The sequence below is a fragment of the Acinonyx jubatus genome, chromosome C1 (genome assembly GCF_027475565.1).
Source record: "Acinonyx jubatus isolate Ajub_Pintada_27869175 chromosome C1, VMU_Ajub_asm_v1.0, whole genome shotgun sequence".
Lineage (NCBI taxonomy): Eukaryota > Metazoa > Chordata > Mammalia > Carnivora > Felidae > Acinonyx > Acinonyx jubatus.
In genome coordinates this window covers 175,023,705-175,047,741 of record NC_069381.1, presented here as the reverse complement: position 1 = coordinate 175,047,741, position 24,037 = coordinate 175,023,705, and the positions used below count along the sequence as shown (strand labels likewise).

General features: G+C 38.6%; 1 protein-coding gene and 1 long non-coding RNA gene across 4 annotated transcripts in view; one reads left to right on the top strand and one right to left on the bottom strand.

Annotated features, from left to right (window-relative positions):
- Nucleotides 1–24,037, top strand: part of STAT4 (signal transducer and activator of transcription 4) — a 113,376-nt gene that overhangs the window by 13,558 nt on the left and 75,781 nt on the right. For all 3 annotated transcript variants that reach the window (XM_027054481.2, XM_027054488.2, XM_027054473.2), the window contains exons 3-4: nt 12,118–12,246; nt 13,538–13,682. In XM_027054481.2, the coding sequence (XP_026910282.1) occupies nt 12,119–12,246; nt 13,538–13,682 (273 nt within the window). In that variant the 5' untranslated portion in view covers nt 12,118. The remainder of the gene's footprint in view (nt 1–12,117; nt 12,247–13,537; nt 13,683–24,037) is intronic.
- On the bottom strand, nt 1,789–9,434 carry LOC113597701 (uncharacterized). The gene is made up of 4 exons (XR_008295492.1): nt 8,615–9,434; nt 8,039–8,096; nt 3,063–3,199; nt 1,789–2,146 (listed from the first exon to the last, which is right to left on the bottom strand). It is a non-coding gene; the product is annotated as an uncharacterized LOC113597701 (long non-coding RNA).

Sequence of the window (24,037 nt, the reverse complement as noted above, 5' to 3'; positions counted from 1 at the left end):
TTGTCAAATTGAGTAAAAAAGCAAGACCAATTATTCGCTACCAATGGGAAGCCCACTTCGAATATAAAATAAATACGTTAAAATATCTGGAAACGAATATACCATTCTGACATGAATCAAAAAAAGCTGAAGTGGATATATAAATATAAAATGAAGTCGACTTCAGAGCAAAAAATATTTATCCCAGATAAAAAGGGTCATTTCATAATCATGAAGGGAAAAATCATCAATTGGGCAAGAGAATCCTAAATGTTTATGCACCTAAACATAAAGCCTCAGAATACATGAAACAAAATGTGACAGAACTGGAGGAAAATGCAGAATTATGGCTGAAGATTTCGACACTCCTCTGATAATAATAACTGAAAATAGGCTGAAAATCTGGAGTGAAATACAAGAGTTGAATACCACTATCAACCAACTTTACCTAATTGATATTGACGGAACACTCCTCCCAACAGCTACAGAGAACACATTCTTTTAAGTGAACCCTAAACATTGACCAAGATAGGCCATATTATGTCACTAAAAAAAAGAATCAATAAATTTAAAATAACTCAAGTTAAAAAAATTCCCTAACCACAATGGAATTAAGTTAAAATAAATAATAAAAAGATATCTAGAAAAGTCTCCAAATATTTGGAAACTAAATGACACAGATCTAAAGCAAAACAAAACAAATGCATACATCATAGAAGAAATCACAGGGAAATTAGAAAGTATTTTGAACAAAATGACTGAGAATTAAACTATAATATATCAAAATTTGTGGGATACAGCTAAAGCAATGGGAAAGGGGAAACATATATGTTTATCTTAGAAAAATCAATGACCTAAGCTTCTACCTTAAGACACACTCGAAAAAGAAAAGCAAATTGAAACCAAAGTTAGCAGAAGGAAATAATAAAGGCAAGAGCAGAAATCAATGAAGCAGAAAGCAGAAAAGCAATATAGAGAATCAATGAAACCTAAAGCTTGTTTTTTCAGATCAATAAAATTGATAAACTTCTAGTCAGATTGTCCTGGAAAAAAGAAAAGATACAAATTACCAGTATCAGGATTGAGAGAGGTGACATTACTATAGATCATAATTAAAATAATAAGAAGAGAATATTTTTAACAGCTTTATGCCTACAAATATAACAGATGAACAAATTCTTTAAATGATACAAACTAGCTATCCAGAACAGTTTTATGTCTAATACAGAAATTGAGAGAGTAGATCCTAAAAGTCCTCATTGCAAGAAAAAAAAATTGTAACTATTCATGGGGATGAATGTTAACCAAACTTATTGTGATGATCATTTAGCAATATACACAAATATCAAATCATTATGTTGTACACCTGAAACTAATATAATGCTATATGCCAGCTATACCTCAATAAGAAAAAAAGAAATTGAACTTGTGGAGTAAAAATTTTCCACTAAGAAAATTCCAGGGAGACATAGTTTTATTGGTGAATTCTTTCAAATTTTAGTAAGAAATAGGGGACACCTGGGTGGTTCAGTTGGTTAAGTATCCAACTTCAGCTCAGGTCATGACCTATGGTTCAAATTTAAGGAAGAAATAATACAAACTCTACATAATCTCTTCTAGAAAATTGAAGAGGAGGAAACACTTCTTAACCTATTCTGAGACCAGTATTACTTTAATAAAGAAATAAAACACAGACATTATAAGAAAGTTATGGACCAGTATCTCATAAAAATAGAGCTGAAAATCCTTGTAAAATAATAGCAAATTAAATCTGGCAATATATACAAAGGAATATACATCACAACAAAATGGGGTTTATTCCAAGAAACTGAGACTAGTTTAACATTTGAAAATGAATGTAATTCATCAGACTACCAGACTAAACAAGAAAAAAAACATATGGCCATATCAACAGATGCAAAAAAATCCCTCTATTTCCACATTCATTCATGATAAAAATTATCAAAAGAAAAAAACAAAAACAAAAAAAAACAAGGAATAGAAGTGAACTCCTAAATCTTATACCCTTAATATATTAAAGGGTATATTTGAAAAACTTACAGTTAACATACTTAATGGTAAGAGACTGAATGACTTCCTCCAAAGATCAAGAACAAGTCAAAGATGTCTTCTCTCATCACTCCTATTTGACAATGCACTGGAAGAACTAGATAAGGTAATAAGACAAGAAAAAGAAATAAAGGACATACAGATTACAAAGGGGAAAAAAACAGTCTTTATTCACAGATAATGTGACTGTGTATGCTGACAATTCCAAAGAATCTACAAAAACATTCTGTAACTAATAGAGGAGTTGAGCAAGGTCACAGGATACACTGTCAGTATGCAAAAATTAGTTGCAATGAACAACTGGAATTTGAAATTTTAAAAGCCATAAAAAGTAATTTGATATAAATCTAACAAAAACTGTTTAGGATTTTTATACAAAACATTAATGAAAAAAACCAAATAAGACTTATGTAAATGGAAATGTATACCACACCTCTTTTTAATACTCCTTTCTTTCTTTCATTTCCTTCAATATGACCACAGTAAAAACCATACCAGTCATTCTTGAAGACTGAGGAGGGAGGAGGACGTATGCAACAAAGACAGAACGTAATTTGATATAAATCATTAGACATGTCATTGGATTGCACCAGCAGAGATTTTATACTGAGCCCCTTCATTCTTTGCAAGTTTTGTGCCATGTTTTCTTCTCTCTCCCACTCTCTCCTCCTCTTTAGCTCCCTTTGTATCTTTTTCTTTTCCTTCCTTTCTTCTTTTCTCTGCTATCTGCTCCACATTCCCAGTTTCTATTTGTCTTTAAATAGAGCATATTTAGCTGTCTTTTTCACTTTTTCTTACTATACCAAGCAGCTTAACCAAATTCTTTTCCTAAGCAAAGATAGTCCTCTCCCTAAAATATTTGAGAGAGAGATGGAAAGATAACCTCCTCTACCCTCTTCAACTTGGTGTTTAGACAGAATTGATGTACATCAAATCATTATATAAACTTTATATAACCATTTATAAACCTATAAATGTGAGATATTATTATAACTATCAAGGGTAGTGACAACCTTAGTGAGAATGAAGTGCCTGGACAAGGCAAGTCTTCTGAAAAAGCCCTCCTCAGGACCGACGAAGGTAAAGGGGCACTCCTTCAGCCCTCTGTCAGTTCAGTAATATTTCTTAAATAGCTGCTCTATGCCAGGCACTGTAATACAAAGAAAAATTACATTTAGGTCTGATGCTCTAAATATTCAATTCTGAGAGAGACCAATACATGAAAAATACATTAAATGGAATAGGGCAGTTAAGGGTTATTTAACTGACCAGAAACATGGAATTTTTTTGGACGAGTCTATACTTCAAATATCCTAGCCTTCTGTTGGACCTCATTTTCCAATTTGTGACTCAGCAGAAACAGTCACCTTATGTACAATAGAAACAAGATGTTATAGAGCCACATAATTTGCTAAACGATTTGGAACTCTGTTGGCAATGTGGCCACCATCCTGACACACCCAGGACTTTTAAATGCATGGCTAACTGTCCATATGTTCCCAGGGAAAGCTGGAAAATCAGAGAATATGCCTCATCTTTAACTAATAGCCTTTACAATGAGCCTCTCTATTTTGGAACTTGTGTTTAGATCCTTCAACTAACTTCCTCAACAGGTTTCTGAGAAATTTATTACTTTTCTTGTACGAGCAGATAAGATTTTTAGCAAAGACAAACGGTCACAAATGTTTCTGGAGCCAGAGAGTCCTAAGTTTGACTCCAGAACCCACACCTTACCATCTGATTACCGTTGACCAGGTCCCTGAGCCTCATTAAGCCTAATTTCTTTGTCAATTGGAAATAAGAATGATACTTAATACTATGGGGCATTTGACAATTGGGTAAATTATGCATGTAAATCTCAGCACTTTGTCTTGCATGGAGTTATAGTTGAAAAAGTCCTATTATTATTGGAAAGAATGTTGTCCTTTATAAATTGTAATGCTCCTGAGATGGCAGTAGAGGGAGCACAGTCATTGGAAACTGGACTTGAGCAAACTAAGAGGATAGGTATTTAAAGTCTTTTGTTTGAGAGACGTTGTCCCTATTCTGATGGAGCTTGAGGAAACTGCATACAGATGAGCTGGTAAGACACACCAGACTGCCTTGTCCCAGTTATCTTTGCTGTACCACTGATTTGAAGACTCAGTATGTCCTTCTGTTTGCCCATGTGCCCTCTCTCCAACATCAAACTCTAACTCACACTGGTTTTCCTAGGACACGTTAGAGAAGCTTGGGCAGGACAGGGAAGGTGCTTCCACAAAAATGAAAACCAACAAATGTTTTATTCTTTGTACAAAAATTGGGAGAAGGTGGATCTGGGTTATAACTTGCAGCAGGGACAGTGATATCCCCTTCTCTTCTCTTGCTAACTCCTAAACAAGCAGCTCTACTTAGACATGGTAGAAAAAGCAGTCAAGAAGAACTGGCTGAATTCTCTCTGACTCTGATACACGCATGTGAACCTGCCCACCTCACCTGATCTCTCTTCATCTCCATTTGAAACCCCATCTATACAGTAGGAGAGAAGGGAAGGAGGAGGCTTAACCTAATAACTTTCGAAGTTCCTCACAACTTGGTTATTATTATTCTATTAATAGTAGCTATTGTTGAGTGTTTTCTCTCATCTCATTCCTTCTATTAGATCTTTGAATCTTCCCAGCAATTCCATGTGGGATGTAATATCCCCATTTTTACAGAGAGTTTGGGGCTCAGAGACATTAGGTAGCTGATCTGACTTTGTACAGCTCGGAAGTGGCACAATCAGAACTAGAATCTATTTTTCTGCAAGTGTATAATCTGATATCTCCCTGTTAAGATGGGGCAAGAAAAAAATTAGAAGTGGGGCTTCTAAGTAGGACAATTGAGGCATCAGTTATATGGGGGAGTGGAATCTGTGGTGGCCTTTGAGTTTGGTAAACTAGGGATTTCAGTTTAGGGTGCTTTTGTTTGGTTTTCTTTCTTCCCCGGCTCTCTGGGAAGGATGAAGCCAGGGTAGATGTAGGGCCAAAATACTGTGACGTGGCTATTTAGACTTGATTCTAAGAAAGAAGTAGACATCAAGAATCTGTTCTCAGAAGCCTGGCTCAGTTCATGAAACAGGAAGGCAGACAGAGGTTTAAGGCAGATGCTTTAACCAAGAAATAAAGCATTCATCTGGGCAGATTCCCTCATAATATACTACTGGGTAAACTGACTATGGTAGATAGGATACGGTGGGCAGAGGAGAGGTTTCAAAAATGTTGTCTTGTGGACTCCCGGGCGTAGGTCCTAAGACTTTTTTTTTTTAAAGAAATCTGAAAATAAAACTTTTTATAACAATAATGTTTTACTTTTTCACTCTGTTGACATTGGCACTAATGGTACCAAAGCAATGGTGGGTAATGCCAGTGCCTTAGCATGAACCAAGGCAGTGATGCCGTATTATTCTAGAAGTCATTGTACTCTTTAGCACCAAACACTTAAAAATGTTTAAATACCAGTTTGACTTAATGTTCTCAGTGAAGTGGGAAAATTAATTTTATTAAATTTTAAATTAATGTCTCCTTAATATTCTGTCATAGAATGAGAAGTACACATGTTAAGGCATGATGATCGTCTCAAGGAAAAGCACTTGTGTGATTGTCGTAGAACATCATTTCTACTTGGAAGAATGACTTGACAAGTGGTTGTTCAAACTAGGGTATTTGGAAGACGTTATCCTGAAAATGAACAAAGTGTGACCGTCATTTCAGGGAAAACAATTGGCAATGTCTGTTTCCGATAATAAAATTAGAGTTCTCAAGCAAAAACTAGAATTTGGAAAACTTGTATCCTTGATATGAACCTTACAACTTCCAAATACTTAAAAATGCCTTTCCAGGGGCACCTGGGTGGCTCAGTCGGTTGAGCATCCGACTTCAGGTCAGGTCACGATCCCACAGTTTACGGGTTCAGAGCCTGTAACCTGCTTTGGATTCTGTGTCTCCCTCTCTCTCTCTCTGCCCTTCCCCTACTTGTGCATGCACAGGCGCGTGCTTTCTCTCTCTCCCTCAAAAATAATACTTTTCTAATGAGATCAGTGGTGGTATTAGCTAATATGATTTTGATTTGTATGATGAAGTGTGTCAGCATTTACAGGATGTGTAATTTAGTGGACTCATGTTTTCCAAATAACTAATGTGTGATATTACAAAATCATGTGTGAGTAAAGTTCTATTTGAACTAGAAGATATATTAACAGATTTTCACGTAACAGTATATGTAAAGTTGGTTGATAGAGTTTCACATCCCACAGTGCAACCAATCCTTAAAAAATTACCACTTGTTGAGTTTTGTGGCATCAAAGAAGGCTTATCTGAAAAGGCTATTAAAATGCTCTTCCTTTTCCAATTACATAACTGTGCGAGTCCAGTTTTTCTTCAAATACATCAACCAAAACAATATCTTGCAAAAGATAAAATGCAAAAGCAGATATAAGAATCCAGTCTTTTCTCAAGCTGTACATTACAGATTTTCAAAATGTAAATCAATGCCACTCATTCTCACTACTTTTTTTAAAGATTTTTTTTTTTTTAATATTTTTAAATGTTTATTTTATTTTGAGAGAGAGAGACAGAACAAGCAGGGGAAAGGCTGACAGAGGGGGACAGAGGATCCGAAGCAGGCTCTGAGCTGACAGCAGTGAGCCAGATGTAGGGCTCGAACTCATGAACTGTGAAATCATGACCTGAGTTGAAGTCAGATGCTCAATGACTGAACCACCCAGGGATCCCTTAAAGATTTAATTTTAAGTAATCTCTACACTGAACATGGGGCTCAAACACACAACCCCGAGATCAACAAATTGCATGCTCCACTGACCGAGCCAGCCAGGTGCCCCCTCACTAATTTTTTTTATATTGGAAATATACTTGTTTTTAATTTTAAAAACGTTTAACACAGGGGCCTGGGTGGCTCAGTCAGTTAAGAGTCTGACTCTTGTTTTCGGCTCAGGTCATTGTCTCATGGTTCATGGGATGGAGACACACATCTGGCTCTGCGCTGACTGCATAGAGCCTGTTTGGGATTCTCTCTCTCCCTCTTTCTCTGCCCTTCCCCCAATCTAAATAAATAAATAAATAAATAAATAAATATTTAAAAAAGTTTAACACATAATGGGTTTATGATTATAATTTCCCACGAATAAACATTTTAATTTTATTCTCAGGTTAAATTTTAATACAGTAAATAGGAATTTAATACATAATAATAACACCGAAATTCTTTGGAGTTGTCAACAATTTTAAGAGGATAAATGTGTCATAAGATCAGTTTGAAAGCTGCTGAGGGAGTCCTGGAGTGAGGTCCTTAAAAGGAAGAAGAGAACAAAGTCTGCTTTGTATAGCAGGCACTCAACAGTTGAATAAAGACACAGAAAACCAGTATGACTAACAGTAAAAGGCAGGAAGTGAAAAGTGTTAAATGAGTGGTCTAGATCTGTGCTGTCCAATAGGGTAGCCGCTAGCCACATGAGGCTATCCAAATGGAGACTAGCACTTGAAGTGTGCCTTGTCCAAATGGAGATTTCCTGAAAATGTCAATTGCACACCAGACTTTGGAGATTTAGTATGAAATAAGGAATGCAAAGTATCTCATTAATATTTTTATATTGAAAAATGTTAATATTCTGTATTATTGGATTATTTACATGATTGAAATTAATTTTGCCTGTTCCTTTTACCTTTTTCAATGTGGCTACTAGAAAATTTAAACACGTGGCTTGCATTTCATTTTTTTCTTGGAAAGTGCTAGTTGGTATGAGAAGTGTGATGAGAGTTCAGAGCAAGGGAAAATTGCTGTGAGATGGGGTCAACAGTGAAATCTTTACCAGGGACAGGACCTAAAAAAAAAAAAAAAAAAAAGGACAAACCAAAAAACAGACTCTCAACTATAGACAATAAGTTGATGGTTCCCAGAGGGGAGGTGGGTGGGGGGATGGGTGAATAGGTAAAGGGGTTGGAAGCACACTTACCTTGATGAGCACTGAGTAATATATGGACTCACCGAATTGCTTTATGGAACACCTGAAACTAATATAACACTGTATGTTAATTACACTGGAATTAAAATTAAATGTTTAAAAATTTACACAAATTGGGGGAGGAAGTTGCCATTGAAGGGAGAATCAACACTGAATCAATACAGAAATAGGAGAGGTTAATCTAGGGAGCAGAACAGACTAGTCTGCCTCAGATCTCAGGCTTCTGGGTAGGGAGTAGGGGGAGGAGGAGGGGGAGGGGAGTTTCCGGATAGGTTGGGACCAAACTGTACAGCACTTCGAGTACCAAGAATTTGGACTTTTTCCTAAAGGCAGTGACTGCTTCCCCAGAGCAAACCGGACTTTGCTCCTTAGCTTATTGGAATACCCTCAATTAGGCACTTTCTTCGGGTGTAGACAGAGTAGTAGAAGCTCCCAGAAACTGCCCAGGAAGCAAGCAGCCAAGACCAGGCCTACCTGATCAGAGTAGAGTGATGTAGAGAGTATGACTTTGGAGTTGACTGACTTTTTGTGTATGAGGGAGGGAGAGGGGCAGTGAATTTAAAGCACCTGATAATGTCACCTGGGAGAGGAGCATCCGGGGCAGTGCACATGTGTGATGGCTGGTCCAGGAGTGAGGAAGCCGGCCTTTCACTCTGGTGTATTGCTGTAGGCTCAGGTGTAAGCAAACCGAGTCATTCTTTCTGCCTTGTTCAGTCTATCTTCCTTTATGTCTGTCTTTATTTGCCTGAACGTTCATAGAACTCGTGTGTGCTGAGGGTTAACATCTAGCCTGGAGAAGATGCGATAAAAAGACCACCAAGGAGGGAATGGAACCCTGGCCTCTTATCCAGGCTCAGAAGCTAACTCATTGAATAGCTCCTGTCACCTCTCTGGGTCTCAGTCTCTCCAGATATGAAAGAGGTGTTAGAATAGATGAGACCAAAGCTCCCTCCAGCTCTGTGATTCTAGAATAGGCCCATGTCACAAAGGGAGAAAAGCATACCACGGTGACCAGGAACAGGGCTACCTGGCAAGTGGGAAGGAGAATCCTGGACTAGTGAGGGTGGGCGTGAGTGGCCCACACAGGAGCTGGCCCAAACCTTTGCGTGAGGTTGTCTTCTTCCTAGTGAGCAGACCCTGCTGGAATTGGAGCACAGTGAAGTCTAGGAGTTTGATATTTCAGTCCTAGCACCCCTTCCATCCCAGGGGCTGGCTCACCGGGGTGAGTGTGCAGCCTCAAAGGAGGAAGCCAGGAAGCCAGGAATTTAGCTCCAGACAAGTCTGCAGGGGGTCTCAGATATATGGGACCCCCCTGAGGAAAATGAATGCGCGTAACTCCACCTACTCACTCACCTCGCGACACCCTCAGACCACCTGCAGTCGCAGGAATGATGGCGGCCGGGGAGTGGGGGAGAGATAAAGAGAGGGCGCCCTACAGAGGGGCTCCAGCCTGATTGTTTCTGTTCTTTAGCATTTCTAGAATAGAGAGTGGGTGGGAACCGACTCAAGTAAAGTCCCAGAGACTCTACCACTGACGCACAGGAAAGCCTCAAGTGGGAGGAGAAATGCAAATCCCCTACTGACAATGGCGTCAGCGGCTTTGTCCCGGGGACTGTGAGGGGCGATTCTGACTTTGGACTTTGGCACCGCCTGGGACCTGGGCTGAGAGAGCCAGGTAAGTAGGCAGATCACACCTTGGAGTTGCTTCTCCGGAGGAGCGCGGGTCAGGAAATGCTTATGCAGAATGCCGCCGAGGCTGTGCACTTGGTGGTGTGACAGTTCACTTCACTTTAACTGGTGTGAGGATGGGTTCTTCTGAACAGCGTCCGACTCCACGAGGCAAAGATGCGCTCCCGCGCAGGTCTGTGCGTGAGCCTCGGGAGCTCAGCCCGCACATCTGCACGGCGGGAGGGACCGTGGTGGCTGATGCGGAGGTGTGTCCTCGCGAAGTGCTGAGAGTGAGCCCCCCTTCTCTTTCTTAACCAGCTTCTCTGAGCTATAATGTCTGACATTAGACTGAGTACACGGGTTTCAGAGAAAAGTCTGGAGCTAGGCTGGCCAGTGGCTGTGGCTTTGATGAGAGGGAGTATTTTCGGACATGTCATCTCCTTTGCAAGCTATGTGTCACGGAGCCAGCGTGGCACTATTAGCCCCCAGACAGCGCGACAAAATGCCCCATGCCCCTTTATCTAGGGCCAGACATTCAAGAAAATCGAGAGGCGTTCAGTTTTCAAAAGAAATGTTCTATAATTTTCTTGTGATGGGAGACTTAGCCCTTAGAGAGTGAAAGCAAAGGAGGGAAGGATGAGTAAAGGCATTTCTAGAGGCTGCAACAGAGAAGAGGGTCCTCGGACCACACACCTTATCCTTCCCTTCTTCAGCCCTTCAGTTTCAGCTGAACCCTTAAGTTCAGCTCTCAGGAAGGTGGACCCCGGTCCTAGGAGTAATTTTTCTGACTTTGGGGTCAGTTCAGTCCAGTTAATTCTTAGTTAGAAAACAGATTGTAATGGCATTTTCAGCTCATGTGCTCTCACCATTAACTAGAATAAAACAGGGATGTAGCAGGACAATGGCACTGTGGCATGGGAACAAACATCCCAGTTTTGTGTGGTGTGTGTATATATGCCCAGCATCTACAAAGACAACCTCAGATCCATCCTTAGGAGCTATGCATCTTAGGCAGGGGTCATTTTGCCTACTTGTTCCTCAGATGTTTGTCATTTTTAAAGTTGGGGTCAAACTTACTATCCACCTGCCCTATTCATGACAAAATCAGGATTGCCACTCACTCTGCACTTAAGCACTTATGAGCCCCCACAACGTGCCTACAATGTGCGTGTAAAGGTCTTCAAGACACAAAGTGATATGAAAATAAAACATTATTTCTTTTGCCAGTTTCTTTTAGAAAAACATTCTTCTATACATTTAGATCAGGGAATCTGAATTTGAATTGTTCCATTTGAAACCTGAGGAATATGTGTATGAAATACATGAAATTTATTATCGTGACCTTCTGTGAGCAAAAGGAAAACTTACCTACAAGATAGGCCGAAATATTATGGTGGTTAATCATGTAAAAGTTTTGTTCCTTGATCTAAAATTGCCGATAAAACAATCAGAACTTTTGACTTTGGAACAAGTAAAGTACTATAACTTCAAGAAGTCATATTAATCTCCCTGAGTTAGGAAATGTCTAAAGCTTCTAAACTGGCCAGCGTAGGATAACATAGGGAAACATACTTTTGTTTTGTGACGGGCTGCCACATACATCTCAAGTGTGGTTTCTTCCTCCTTAAGTAACCTGAGGGTTTAACCACTGTCAGTTGTACATCAGAGATGAATTAAAAGTAGACCTTAAAAGCTCTGCCCATTCATAGTGTATCATCAAACAGAGAAATATAAATATGCATTGGTTCACAGATATTTTGAACTGGAAGAATTAGAGCCCATGAAAATGCATACATGAAGCTCTTCATAAAAGCTAAGGCCCAATTTGATCAGAAGTCTGGGAATAGGAAGCTGACTCTGGAAGCCAGACAAATCTGAAATAAAAGAAAAAGGACTGGGCAGTTCGACACGCAGGAAGCTTTTATTGGGTACTCCTCATATAGAAAGCCCTAAGAAGGTCTTTGAAGGTGCAGTTACATATGTTATTTGCCTCAGGCTGCTCAAAGTCAAGAGTGCAGAGGGAGCAAGTGAGCTTGCTGAGAACACAGATTTGCAGGCAGAATGGGGGTAAGGTGAGGAGTGTTGACAGGGAATGAAATCTTCCTGGAGAAAGTTCTGGAGTTCCTGTTAGAGCAAAGCAGGACATGGTTTGGGAAAAGAGAAAGAATCATGTTCCGTGCATTAGGGATGACTTGGGAAAAAGCTGAGAATTGCTTTTATCTTTGGATTGAAAGCATTTTCTCTTTACTGTTTTCTTAAATAAGGTGACTATGAAAGAAAATTTTTTCACCAGTTACTTAACTAATGGACAACATCGTCTTTGTCTGAAATCTAAGGGGAAAAAAACACATGTACCACAGTTACTAACATTTGTAAACTTTAATTTTACCCTTCATTTATAGCATGTCTCAGTGGAATCAAGTCCAACAATTAGAAATCAAATTTTTGGAGCAAGTAGATCAATTCTACGATGACAATTTTCCTATGGAAATTCGACATCTGTTGGCTCAGTGGATTGAAAATCAAGACTGGTAGGACCAAACATTATTGTATTTTCCCTAGAGGTTGATATACAAATGCCTTATGCTCTATCCATGTGGATTTATTCTATGATCTTTTTTTGACTGAGTAGATGCATATTTTTCATCAAGGATTTGGAAAGCTTCCTCTGAGGAAGAAAATCATCATCTTTTCTGGTTTCATCTGTTGTAGATGAAAATTTAATGCTTCTAGTGCGTTGGGTTTTTTGATAAGCCCAATCCCAGTAATTCCTAACTATTAAACAGCCAAGGAATAAAACTATTGTTTACATCAATTTTCAACACAGACTCCATGTAAATAATTATTTTTTATTATGTTTTACAGTCATTCTTTAAAGCTCTGTTTACCTTGTACAGTTAATTTTTTTTTTGCTTTGAATAGTTCTCTTTTTTATTGTGAGAAAATATACATGACATTTACCATTTTAACCATTTGTAGGTATACAATTTAGTGCCATTCGGTATACTTATGTGGCTGTACAACTATCACCACCATCCATCTCCAGAACTTTTTCATCTTCCCTAACTGAAACTCTGTCCTCATTAAACAACTGCTCTTCATTCTCTGTAGCCCAGACTTATCAACCACCATTCTATTTTCTGTCTCTCTGAATATACTACTCTAGGTACTTTATGTAAGTGTAATTGCACAATATTTGTCCTTTTGTGACTGATGTATGTCATGTCACATGTTTTTTCAAGGTTCATTCATGTAGCATATATCAGAATTTCCTTCTCTTTTTAAGGCTGAATAACATTCTATTGTATATATAAGCCACATTTTGTTGGGTTATTCATCTGTCAACCAACATTTGAGCTGTTTCTACCTTTTGGCTATTGTGGCTAAAGCTGATGCAAACACTGATGTACAAATATCCGTTCAAATTCCTGCTTTCAATTCTTTTGGGTATCTACCCAGAAGCGGAATTGCTGTATGTAATTTATGCTTATGTTTTGAAAAATCTCCATCCTGTTTTGCATTTCCACCAGCAATGTGCAAGGGCCCCAGTTTCTCCACATCCCCACCAACACTTGTTATTTTGGGTTTTCAATAATAGCCATCCATTTAATAGGTATGAAATGGTAGCTCACATTTTGATTTGCATCTCCCAATGATTAGTGACGTTGAGTATACTTGGATGTGTAAAATTTAAGTTTTAAAAGCTTTTAAATGCTTATCACTGTGGAATACATTTATCTCTCTTTAAAACTAGTATGGTAAAGAAGTAGACATTTTACTGGACGTTGTTTCCTGCTGACTAATAACACTTTTGTTTTTTAGGGAGGCGGCTTCCAACAATGAAACCATGGCAACAATTCTTCTTCAAAACTTGTTAATACAACTGGATGAACAGTTAGGTCGCGTTTCCAAAGAGAAAAATCTGCTCTTGATACACAATCTAAAAAGAATTAGGAAAGTCCTCCAGGTGAGAATGCATTCTACTTTTTCAAAAATATTTGGATTTTTGTGTCTTAAATTCAGCTAAAAAAAAATATATGTACCCTTATAATATTATTTTCAATTCAGATTTAAGAGGGAAAATTTGAATTCTCTTACCATTTTACATTTTAACTAATGTGTGTTTTTCATGAAATTCTGAATCTGAAATACACTATAAGTGGGAGGGTGTGTGTGATTCGCATGTGACTATTTACTAGTTATGTTCAAATTTGACACTCTCCGGAACAAGGATTTGAAAGACAATAGGTTCATGGCTCTCCACCAGTCCTCCCTTGCCTTTCTCTCTTATGTAACAATTTAGTTAGTATTGTTCTCATTTATAGATAGAGGTATCGTGGTTGTATGTATCTTTTCAGATTTGGTTCAAATCTCACCTCCTCTAAAAGCATTCCTTGGTACTCTCTAGCCCCTATCTCTGGCTTTCTAGCCTCTAGCTCTCCAAAGGCTCACCCAGGCAAATATGTGTTTGTCTTCTCCCCAAAACTGTGGAGTTTAGTATTCACCTTTGAATTCCCAGTGCCCATCACAAGACTGGATATATAGCAGGTGTGTACTATTTGTTGATTAAAGGTATGAATGAATGAAGGGAGTGAAACAGGGATCTAAAGAATTAAAGGCAGGCTAATACTGAGTTAAACCCAGAGGTGCTAACACACATAACAAACTCTTAATGTGAACTGCTGTAATATTTCCTGAGTGTCTATACAATGTATTAAACAACATGAAAAATGCATGTGCCGTTTTTCAGTGAGGCATTCTTAAAATCCCAAAGTTCCAATGAATACATTTTTAGAAAATTTCATCTAGGCTATAAGAAAAATGTGCTGGAAGTTATTAACGCTTGTGGGAAGGGCATATACATTGTTTTTCCTATTGTTTGGATTGCACTGAGCCATTTTTGCCCTTGTAATGCCCTACAAATTTGCAAGACACTCGGCCTAGGTAGGAAAATAGCTTGTTGCCAACAAAACAGGATTTCCCACAGCATAAAGCAAACAATCTCTTACAGAGATAAGACATTTAACCTTGGCTTCATTAGCTTAGTGCTATAATCAATAAGCCTAAAACAGAGGTGGGCATACCGTTACCCACAAGTCAAATGTGGTCACTGCTTCTTTGGAGAGCCCATGACTAAGAATGGTTGTTACATTTTTAAGTGGTTGACAAAGAATTAAAAATATTAATAAGTTTGTGACATGGAAATTCTGTGAAATTCAAATTTTTATATTTTAGTGGAAATAGCCATGCTCATTCATTTACATATTGACTATGGCTGCTTTTGCACTGCGGTGGCACTGTTGAGCAGTTGTGACAGAGTGACCCCTAAAGCATAAAATCAAAATGTGTATGTGTAGTGTGTGTGTATGTGTGTGTGTGTGTGTGTATCAATAACATTTATCTGGTCTAGAAGCAAAGGTCCTACAGGTCACTTTGCTAGAGGGACATAGATGGATAAAATGGTTGAGGCATGGTCTTTGGAAATTCTGAAATTTGAAATTCTCAAAATGTGACCTTGGGTAATCACTTAATCTTTCTGAATTCTCACATCTTTTCATGTAAATGAGTATGATCTTTATTTACTTTTTGGGATTGTAAAGAATATGGGAGTTTTTATTCTGGCAAAATAAATAGGCTTCCACTAAAGGATTTTTGTTGTTGGTAGAAAAAGAACAGGACTTTCTTAGTGTAAATGAAGAGTAAATTTAAAGGCCATCTTTTTTGGAGGGTGGAGGTAAGATTTTGAGGGAATTCAAGAACCTGCAATAACTCCCGTTCACATTTCGACTCAAGCACAAACTCTTCTCCGTATGTCACTGGCCTTCCAGCATCTTCTCTCTGTAGACCTTTCCCAACAAACTGCTCCAAGCTCCTCAACATTCCTGTCTCAGAAGAATACATCTTCTCCTTGTTCCTAAACACATCAAACTCACTCTTGAAAGACTCGGAGCCTTCGCTCATGACTATACCATGGCCAGGAATGCAAAACCATCCCTCTTACTGCAGCCCAGTTTCCAGTGGTTCCTGGAGGACCTATGGATGTCCCAGTGCACCAAGGAAATCTTCACCACCACCTTAGCCCTTATTCTCATCCTTCATGGATTAAAGGTGGCAAGATAACCAGCATCTCTTCTGTGCTGGATGTGTCTAAGCAGGTCACAAGCTCTTTGAAGTAAAAGCCTGACCTCCTTTTTTGGCCTCTCTACTCCCTCTGGTACCCACTGTGGTTCTACTACTACAAACTAGGAACTCAAAAAACAGTTGGGTTGGTTAAGATATTTTGAATTGACAAAACACTTGCTCTTTCCTTCCTTTTATAAGTGATACTTATTGGGCATTTGCATTAATTCAGAATACAGTAAAAAATAGCAATAAAGAACATTGTCAACTATGGTTGTAGACTTAAACCTACATTTAATGTTTCTTTCTAATGTATCATATTCCCACTATGGTTTCTTTTTTGTTTTTGTTTTTGACAAATCTTTTTGATAAAACAATATCCCCTGCTTCCCCAAGAATTAAAAGAGAAAAAAACCTATCAAAACACTGTTGACACTGTGCTTATCTGGTTTGAACATTTTCATCCTCTGATATTTCAAATACAATCCGTTTAAACAATTATAGCAAAAAAGCACAGATGATACAGTTCCAGGAGAATTAAACAAGTATAAGGCAGATTTATTTTAGTTCTTTACAGAGCAGCTGAGGTCTCCAATTTCCATATTTTAATTTCCTCTGAGATGGGAAGCAGTTGAACACTGATGTCCAGCTCACCTTAGCCCCTTTAGCAGGAAAGCAGTTTCAGGTCAAGGCCAGGAGCAAGGACTGCCCCAGGTTGCATCCTGACTCTGTGACTTCCTTGCTGCATGGCCCAGGGCAAGAAGTTTACACTCTCTGGCCTCAGTTTCCTCAGTAGTGTGAGCAGAATCACACTGGTACGGACCCCAGGGGTGTTAGAAGCATTAAAAAAATTGTAAAGAATGTGGTAAGGTCAGGATTTGCTAAAAAACAAATACCTGCCTTAGATATTTAAAAAATGCTTCACCATGTTCTTGGGCCTTTTTTGTTTTTTTAACTTTTTTTAGAGCAGTTTTGGGTTTACAGAAAAGTTGAGCAGAAAGTACATACTCCTTCTCTACCTGCCTCTCCCCATTTCCCCTATTATAACATCTTGGATTGGTGTAGTACACTTAGTACCTTTGATGAACCTATTGTGATATGTTACTATTAACTTACGGTCCGAGATTACATGAGGGTTTGCTTTTTATGTTGCCCAGTTCTATGGGTTTTGACAAATGCATAATGTCATGTATCCACCATTTCAGGTTTACTGTCCTAAAATCTCTGCTCTATTAGTTCATCCTTCCCTCCCTTATCCCAAACCCCTGGAAACCACTGATCTTTTTTTTGAGTTATTTATTTATTTATTTTGAGAGAAACGGAGACAGCATGAGCCTGGGAGGGGCAGAGAGAGAGAGAGAGAGAGAGAGAGAATCCCAAGCAGGCTCTGCACTGTCGGTACAGAGCCCGACACAGGGCTCAAACTCACGAAATCGTGAGATCATGACCTGAGCCAAAACTGAGAAGTCAGACACTTAACCAACTGAGCCACCCAGGTGCCTCAACCACTGATCTTTTAAATTTTTCTCTAGTTATGCATTTTCCAGAATGTCATATAGTTGGAATCATACAGTATATAGACTCTTCAGATGGGCTTCTTTCACTTAGTAATGTGCTTTTAAGTTTCCTCCGTGTCTTTCTGTAGTTTGATAGCTCATTTCTTTTTATTGCTGAACGATATTCCCTTGTATGGATATACTATAGTTTGTTGATCCAATTTTGGCGATTACAAATAAAACTGATATTAACATTCATGTGCAAATTTTTGTGTGGGCATGAGTTCTCAACCCATTTGGGTAAATACCTAGAAGTTTGATTGCTGGATCTTTGTTCTTGGGCTGTCTCCCACAGGGCTCTTTTCCTTATTCATCTCCCTCACTGTGTCTTTTTCTGGGACATTTATTTCTCACAGTTCTGGAGGCAAGGAAGTGTAAGGGGCCAGCAGATTCGGTGTCTGATTCAGCTTCCTGGTTCAGAGGCTGCTGTCTTTTCCCTGGGCCTCACATGGTGCAAGTGAGGAGGGAACTCTCTGGCTTTTTGTAATGTTTATTCATTTATTTTAAGAGAGAGAGAGAGAGAGAGTGCAAGTAGGGGGAGAAGCACAAAGAGGGAGACAGAGAACCCCAAGCAGGTTCCTTGCTGTCAGCGCTGAGGCTGATGCTTAACCAACGGAACCACCCAGGCACGCCTAGGTTTTCTTTTATAAAGGTGCTAATTCTATCATGAGGGCTCTGCCCTTATGAACTAATCACCTCCCAAAGGCTCCACCTCCTAACAGCCTCACATTAGGGGTTAGGAATTCAACATACGAATTTGGGAAGACACAAATAATCTACAACAACCTTCTGAGGCACCTGGGTGACTCAGTCAGTTGAGCATCCAACCTCAGCTCAGGTCATGATCTCACAGTTTGTGAGTTTGAGCCCCGCATGGAGCTCTGTACTACCAGCTCAGAGCCTGGAGCCTGCTTCGGATTCTGTGTCTCCCTCTCTTTCTGCCCCTCCCCTGCTCACACTCTGTCTCTCTCTCCCTCTCAAAAATAAATAAACATGAAAAAAAAATGCAAGGTGCTTACAACAGTGCCTGACACATAGCTATAACAACCTTCCTCTCTGTCTCCTTCAGAATCACATTTTAAAAAATTTAAATGGTGCATATTTGTTATAAAAAATTGAAGTAGTACAGGAAAAAAATGCAAAGAAAATAGGAAATAATTCAAAATCCACTGCCTACATTTAACTATATTAATATTTGATGAGTGTCATTCCAGATGTCTATACATACATATGTGGATAAAAGGCCTGGTGGTTACCAGAATCTTGGAAGTCTCCTGTGCCCCCTCTGTAACTCCACTTTGCTCTCTCTCCATCCAGAGTAACCACTAAATCTAAATTTTGCACTTGTCAGTCTCTTCCTTTTTGTTATGGTTTTACCACATAGGTCAGCATCCCTAGACAACATAATATATGTTTGCAAGTTACTGAACCTTACATAAATGGGATCAAGTGTATTTATTCTTCATAATTTTCCTTCTTCACTTAACATGGTTCCTAAGATCTATCCATGTTGATGTGGTCACAGTAGTTTATTCGTTTTCATTGCTATGTAGTATTCCATTCTGTGAATATATCACAGTTTATCCATTTTACTATTGATGAGCATTTGGGTTTTTTCTATTCACTATTCACTCTTCACTATTTCAAACAATGTTGGTCTGAATATTCTTGTGTGTGCTCTTTGGTGCTTGAAATGTGCATGAAACTCTCTAAGATAGATAACTAGTAGTGGCATTGCTGAATTACAGAGTATACACATCTTTAATTGCACTATATGCCAGAATTGTCTTCCAAAATGATGATACCGGTTTACACTCTCCCAACAGAGTAAGAGTTCTGGCTGCATATCGTTGTAATACTTGTAGTGGTCATATACCACATATCAATCTGGTAGTGTACGTCTTATTTCTTCAGCTTATTTTTTTGTTCTTTTCTAACTTTTTATTCAAGTGCTTTATTTATGTTGAAACTTTCTTTTTTTTTCTTATAAATGAATTTAACTCTATACCTTTTTGAGAGGTACTTTTTATGTACTTTAATATGTAGTGCTTTTACTGTTCATATTGAAATAGTTCATAATTTCAGCATGGACTTATAATTTCTAAATGAACTTAAAAAACCATCCCACTAAAAATATATAGAAATACTAGATAAAATATAACAGACTTTTTAAAAAAGTTTTTTAACATTTATTAATTTTTGAGAGACAGAGATAGAGCATGATTGGGGTAGGGACAGAGAGAGAGGGAGACACAGAATCTGAAGCAGGCTCCAGGCTCTGAGCTATCAGCACAGAGCCCGATGTGGGGCTTGAACCCACAAACTGTGAGTTCATGACCTGAGCTGAAGTTGGATGCTTAACTTACTGAGCCACCTAGTTGCCCCAAATATAACAGGCTTTTAATTGCATAGGCAAGCTTATCACATTAAAAGACATTCTAGAATCAAAAAAAAAAATTTAACCATAAAACATCGCTGTAAATAGGAACTACACTGGGTACTATAATACATTCTTGGATTCTTAAAATTCAGATTCCCAAGCATGCAGGACATCAGAAAGAGAAGTTCCCAAAAGTAGCAAGAGAACAAATATATTACCTACACAGAAATGAAAGATAACCTAAAAGCCCAATTTAAAACAGAAATGAAAGAAGAGTAGAATAATTTCTTCACAGAGCTGAAGTACAATATCCACCAACTTAAAATTCTATACCCAGCTAAGTTATTATACAAATTTAAAAGTTCACCATGCAGATACTACTAATGGAAATTAAACACAGATGTTAAGCATGCATGGTAAAATTTCAAAAGTACCACGACAACAAATGAAAATAGAGTGCAAAAGAAAATGAAGGAATAAAAAAATAAATATTTAGAATCTGTAAAAAAAAAAAATTGAAAGCACAAAATGAAATATCAGAAAAAAATCCAAATAATGTCTGTTAAATGTACAAAACTCATCAATTATTAGAGAAATTGTGAATTTTACAGGATTCATCTAAAAATATGAAATAACAAAAGATGATGAGATCAAATAGGTGTGCTGGGTCTGTTTTGTAGAGAAGTTTGGGGATCTTGACCAGGAGTCTTAGTCTTATTCTGAATGAAATGGGAATCCACTGGCAAATTTGAATGGGGGTGTAACATGAATTAATCTCTGTTTTAAAAAGCTCACTCTGGCTGTTAAATGAACTGTTCTGAGTCAAGAGGAAATTGGAGAGACCTATTAGAAAATTCATTGATTTTTTTTTTGAAATCAACATATTGAAATCTTTTTCTATTATGGTGGATTTATCACCACTTCTAAACTTCAGAAGCTTTGGCTTTATGTATTTGTTAATATGCTGTGAGGAGCCTAGATATAAGGCAATATTGGTGGACTAAACTTTAAAAAAACAATTTAAAATACCTTTCTTTGATCCACTTACCATTTTTCATCTTGAAATTTTATGGTGTGGTTTTCTTTTTGTTGCCATTTGGTAACCAGTAAATGAATTCATGTCTTCCTTTTCATACTTCCCTACATCACTTTGTACTGGGCTATGCCTTTTATAAATATTCTATAACAATCTTATTATTTGGTCAACGCATATTGAATGAGTTCTTACGGTGTTACCAATCCCATTTCAAGCACTAGGGATACTATTGGAGGAAGTCATGAAGCTTATAGTCTAAACAATTCATACCTCCTATGTTTTGTTTTTTAACTTACAGGAGCTTCCATGGGCCTTCCTCAAAAATGAGTGTTAGCGAGGTAAGGGAAAGAAGGCATCAGCAATCTTGTCTGATGATAGAAAAAAATGTGTTCAGGGTTTTGGCGTTAACTCTGTGGTTAGTAATCCCACCACCCACAGAGCATTTTTCACCCACCAGGAGAACGATTCTGTTAGTGAGAGTTTTAAACCCTGTGGGTGAGGGGGTGCTTACAAGTGTAACCCACACCTCACAAGTTCTATTCTTTGCATCATGGTGGCCTCTTTCTCAGAGGGTTTCTCATGCGGGTTTGCCCCAACAAAAATATGTGCTGGAGCTAAAAGCTCCTCGAAAGTTGAGTAGATGGTGGGTTCCTTCTTGCCTAGTCTGCAGAAGTCCTATTGTGGGCCTGAGGATCAGGTGCAGTGAGATTTTTAACATGACAAGGTGGAGGATTCAAAACATTTTTGCAATATAAAGGGAGAAAAAAAGCCATTTTAACTACGGGTCCACTCTGAATTTGCCAGATCTTCCCCTTTAACTCATGCTGCTTTCTTAGTTCACTCCTCTTCCTTCCCGTCTGTAGACCACACACACATAAAGAGAAGGGAAGGGAAGGGGTGACCTCAACCTATGACCTGAAAACAACCCTGTATCGCCACTTTGTGTTAACTCTGAAAGAGCTGAGTGGAGGGTTCAGTCCTTCACATCACCTTGCAGCTCATAAGCTGCCGCCTGTTTGTCATTCACTCCACAGTTATTTCCCCAAGTACCACCCCCACACACAACACACACACCCTAAATCTGCTTTCATCTGAGATAATGGCCGGATGCTGGTATCACAATGCTTCTATTTCATAGGCTCAGAGACCTGCCTATTGTGCTGTTTAAAATATTTTTTTAATGTTTATTTTTGAGAGAGAATGTTAACAGGAGAGGGGCAGGGAGGGGGACAGAGGATCGGAAGTGAACTCTGCAGTGAGAGCAGAGACTCCAACGTGGGGCTTGAACTCACAAGCTGTGAGATCATGACCTGAGCCGAAGTTGGACACTTAGCTGACAGAGCCACCCAGGCACCCCTGCCTATTGTGCTATTTAAGATGGCACATGAATTACTTGTCAAGATCTTGTTTGCTGGATAATTTGGGATAGTCACCAGAAGGTGTGCTTTGCCATTCCTTGTCCTGTGCACATCACCACTAACCTGGAATCCAATGTGATCAACTCAAGATCCCACCCACCTGAAGTTTCAGTCTTGAAGCGTTTTGTCTATATTTCTCCAAACCTTTCTCTTATCTTATCCAAGGTTGCTTGGATTGTTCTCCTTCCTTACTGTCTTTTCTAACAGTTTATCGCATGAGTCCATTGTGATTTGTCTTTTCTCTGAATTCTGATTCTCTTTGAAGTTTATACCAGAGTCCAGAGCTTCTTTATGCAATAATTACTTTGTGTCCAAATGACGATTTGGATAGGGGCACTTGTACCCCAATGTTTATAGCAGCACTCTCAACAATAGCCAAATTATGGAAAGAGCCTAAATGTCCATCAACTGATGAATGGATAAAGAAATTGTGGTTTATATACACAATGGAGTACTACGTGGCAATGAGAAAGAATGAAATCTGGCCCTTTGTAGCAACGTGGATGGAACTGGAGAGTGTGATGCTAAGTGAAATAAGCCATACAGAGAAAGACAGATACCATATGTTTTCACTCTTATGTGGATCCTGAGAAACTTAACAGAAACTCATGGGGGAGGGGAAGGAAAAAAAAAAAAGAGGTTAGAGTGGGAGAGAGCCAAAGCATAAGAGACTCTTAAAAACTGAGAACAAACTGAGGGTTGATGGGGGTGGGAGGGAGGGGAGAGTGGGTGATGGGTATTGAGGAGGGCACCTTTGGGATGAGCACTGGGTGTTGTATGGAAACCAATTTGACAATAAATTTCATATATTGAAATAAATAAATAAATAAATAAACAAACATTAAAAAATTAAAAAAAACAACAAATGACGATTTGGATTTCTTAAAGTAGGGCTCATATAATTTGCTTTGGGCTATACTGGGTATCTACTCCATAGATATTTGTTGACTGAATATGGGTTTCATCATATGGATTTTAACATCAGGCTCTATTGAGCATACAAGGTGAAAAGGACATAGATCAAACCCTGATGTTCAAAAAGTTTGCAATTTGAAATGGAGACAAAAGTGCAAATGTTTATGATGTGGTGGGGCAAGCACCATGGTAGAAGTATATACAATCATAATTGTCAGAACTGGAAACATTTGAGCCGATTTTGGAAGGATGATTCAGGACTGTGAAGAGAAGGGAAGTAAGGGAGTCATGTACAGAGAAGAAAAGCAAGAGTGGGAACATAGTAAGAGAATGCCTATCTTGCAAACAATCTAGACACCTAAAGCATTAAAATGGGGTTATATGAGGATCTTGAATGCCATGCTAGGCAGTTTGGACTTTGGCAATGGGGAGCAATCGATGGTTTTTAAGCCAAAGTGTGGCATGAATATGTGTTTTTATTGAAAACCTATCCAGAGCTAGTTTTCTCTGTAGGACAACCTGCCCCTTATTTGCTATAGGCAAAGGAATATTAGAAAATTCTCCTAAGGTTGAAAGCTTTTTCTTTCTTCATTCCACCCGCTATATTCCCTCTCCTTAAATTATTTGAATTTAGAGAACTGAGCCAGAAATTGAATACATTTTAATTTTCTTAACACAAAACTAGCTGTAGGGCACCGAAGGAAAAAAAACCCTCAACTATTCATATGATGGAAAGTCAGGTCCAACTCTTGGTTTGGGAAACAGGAAGCCCACATAATCTGCCCAGGAACCAACATGGAAACTCCACACATACTGATGTGGCCTCTGAACCTGTTGGCCTGATTGACTATAGCAGAAGCTTATAGAGGGGCTGTCAACCCCAGAGCGACACCATTG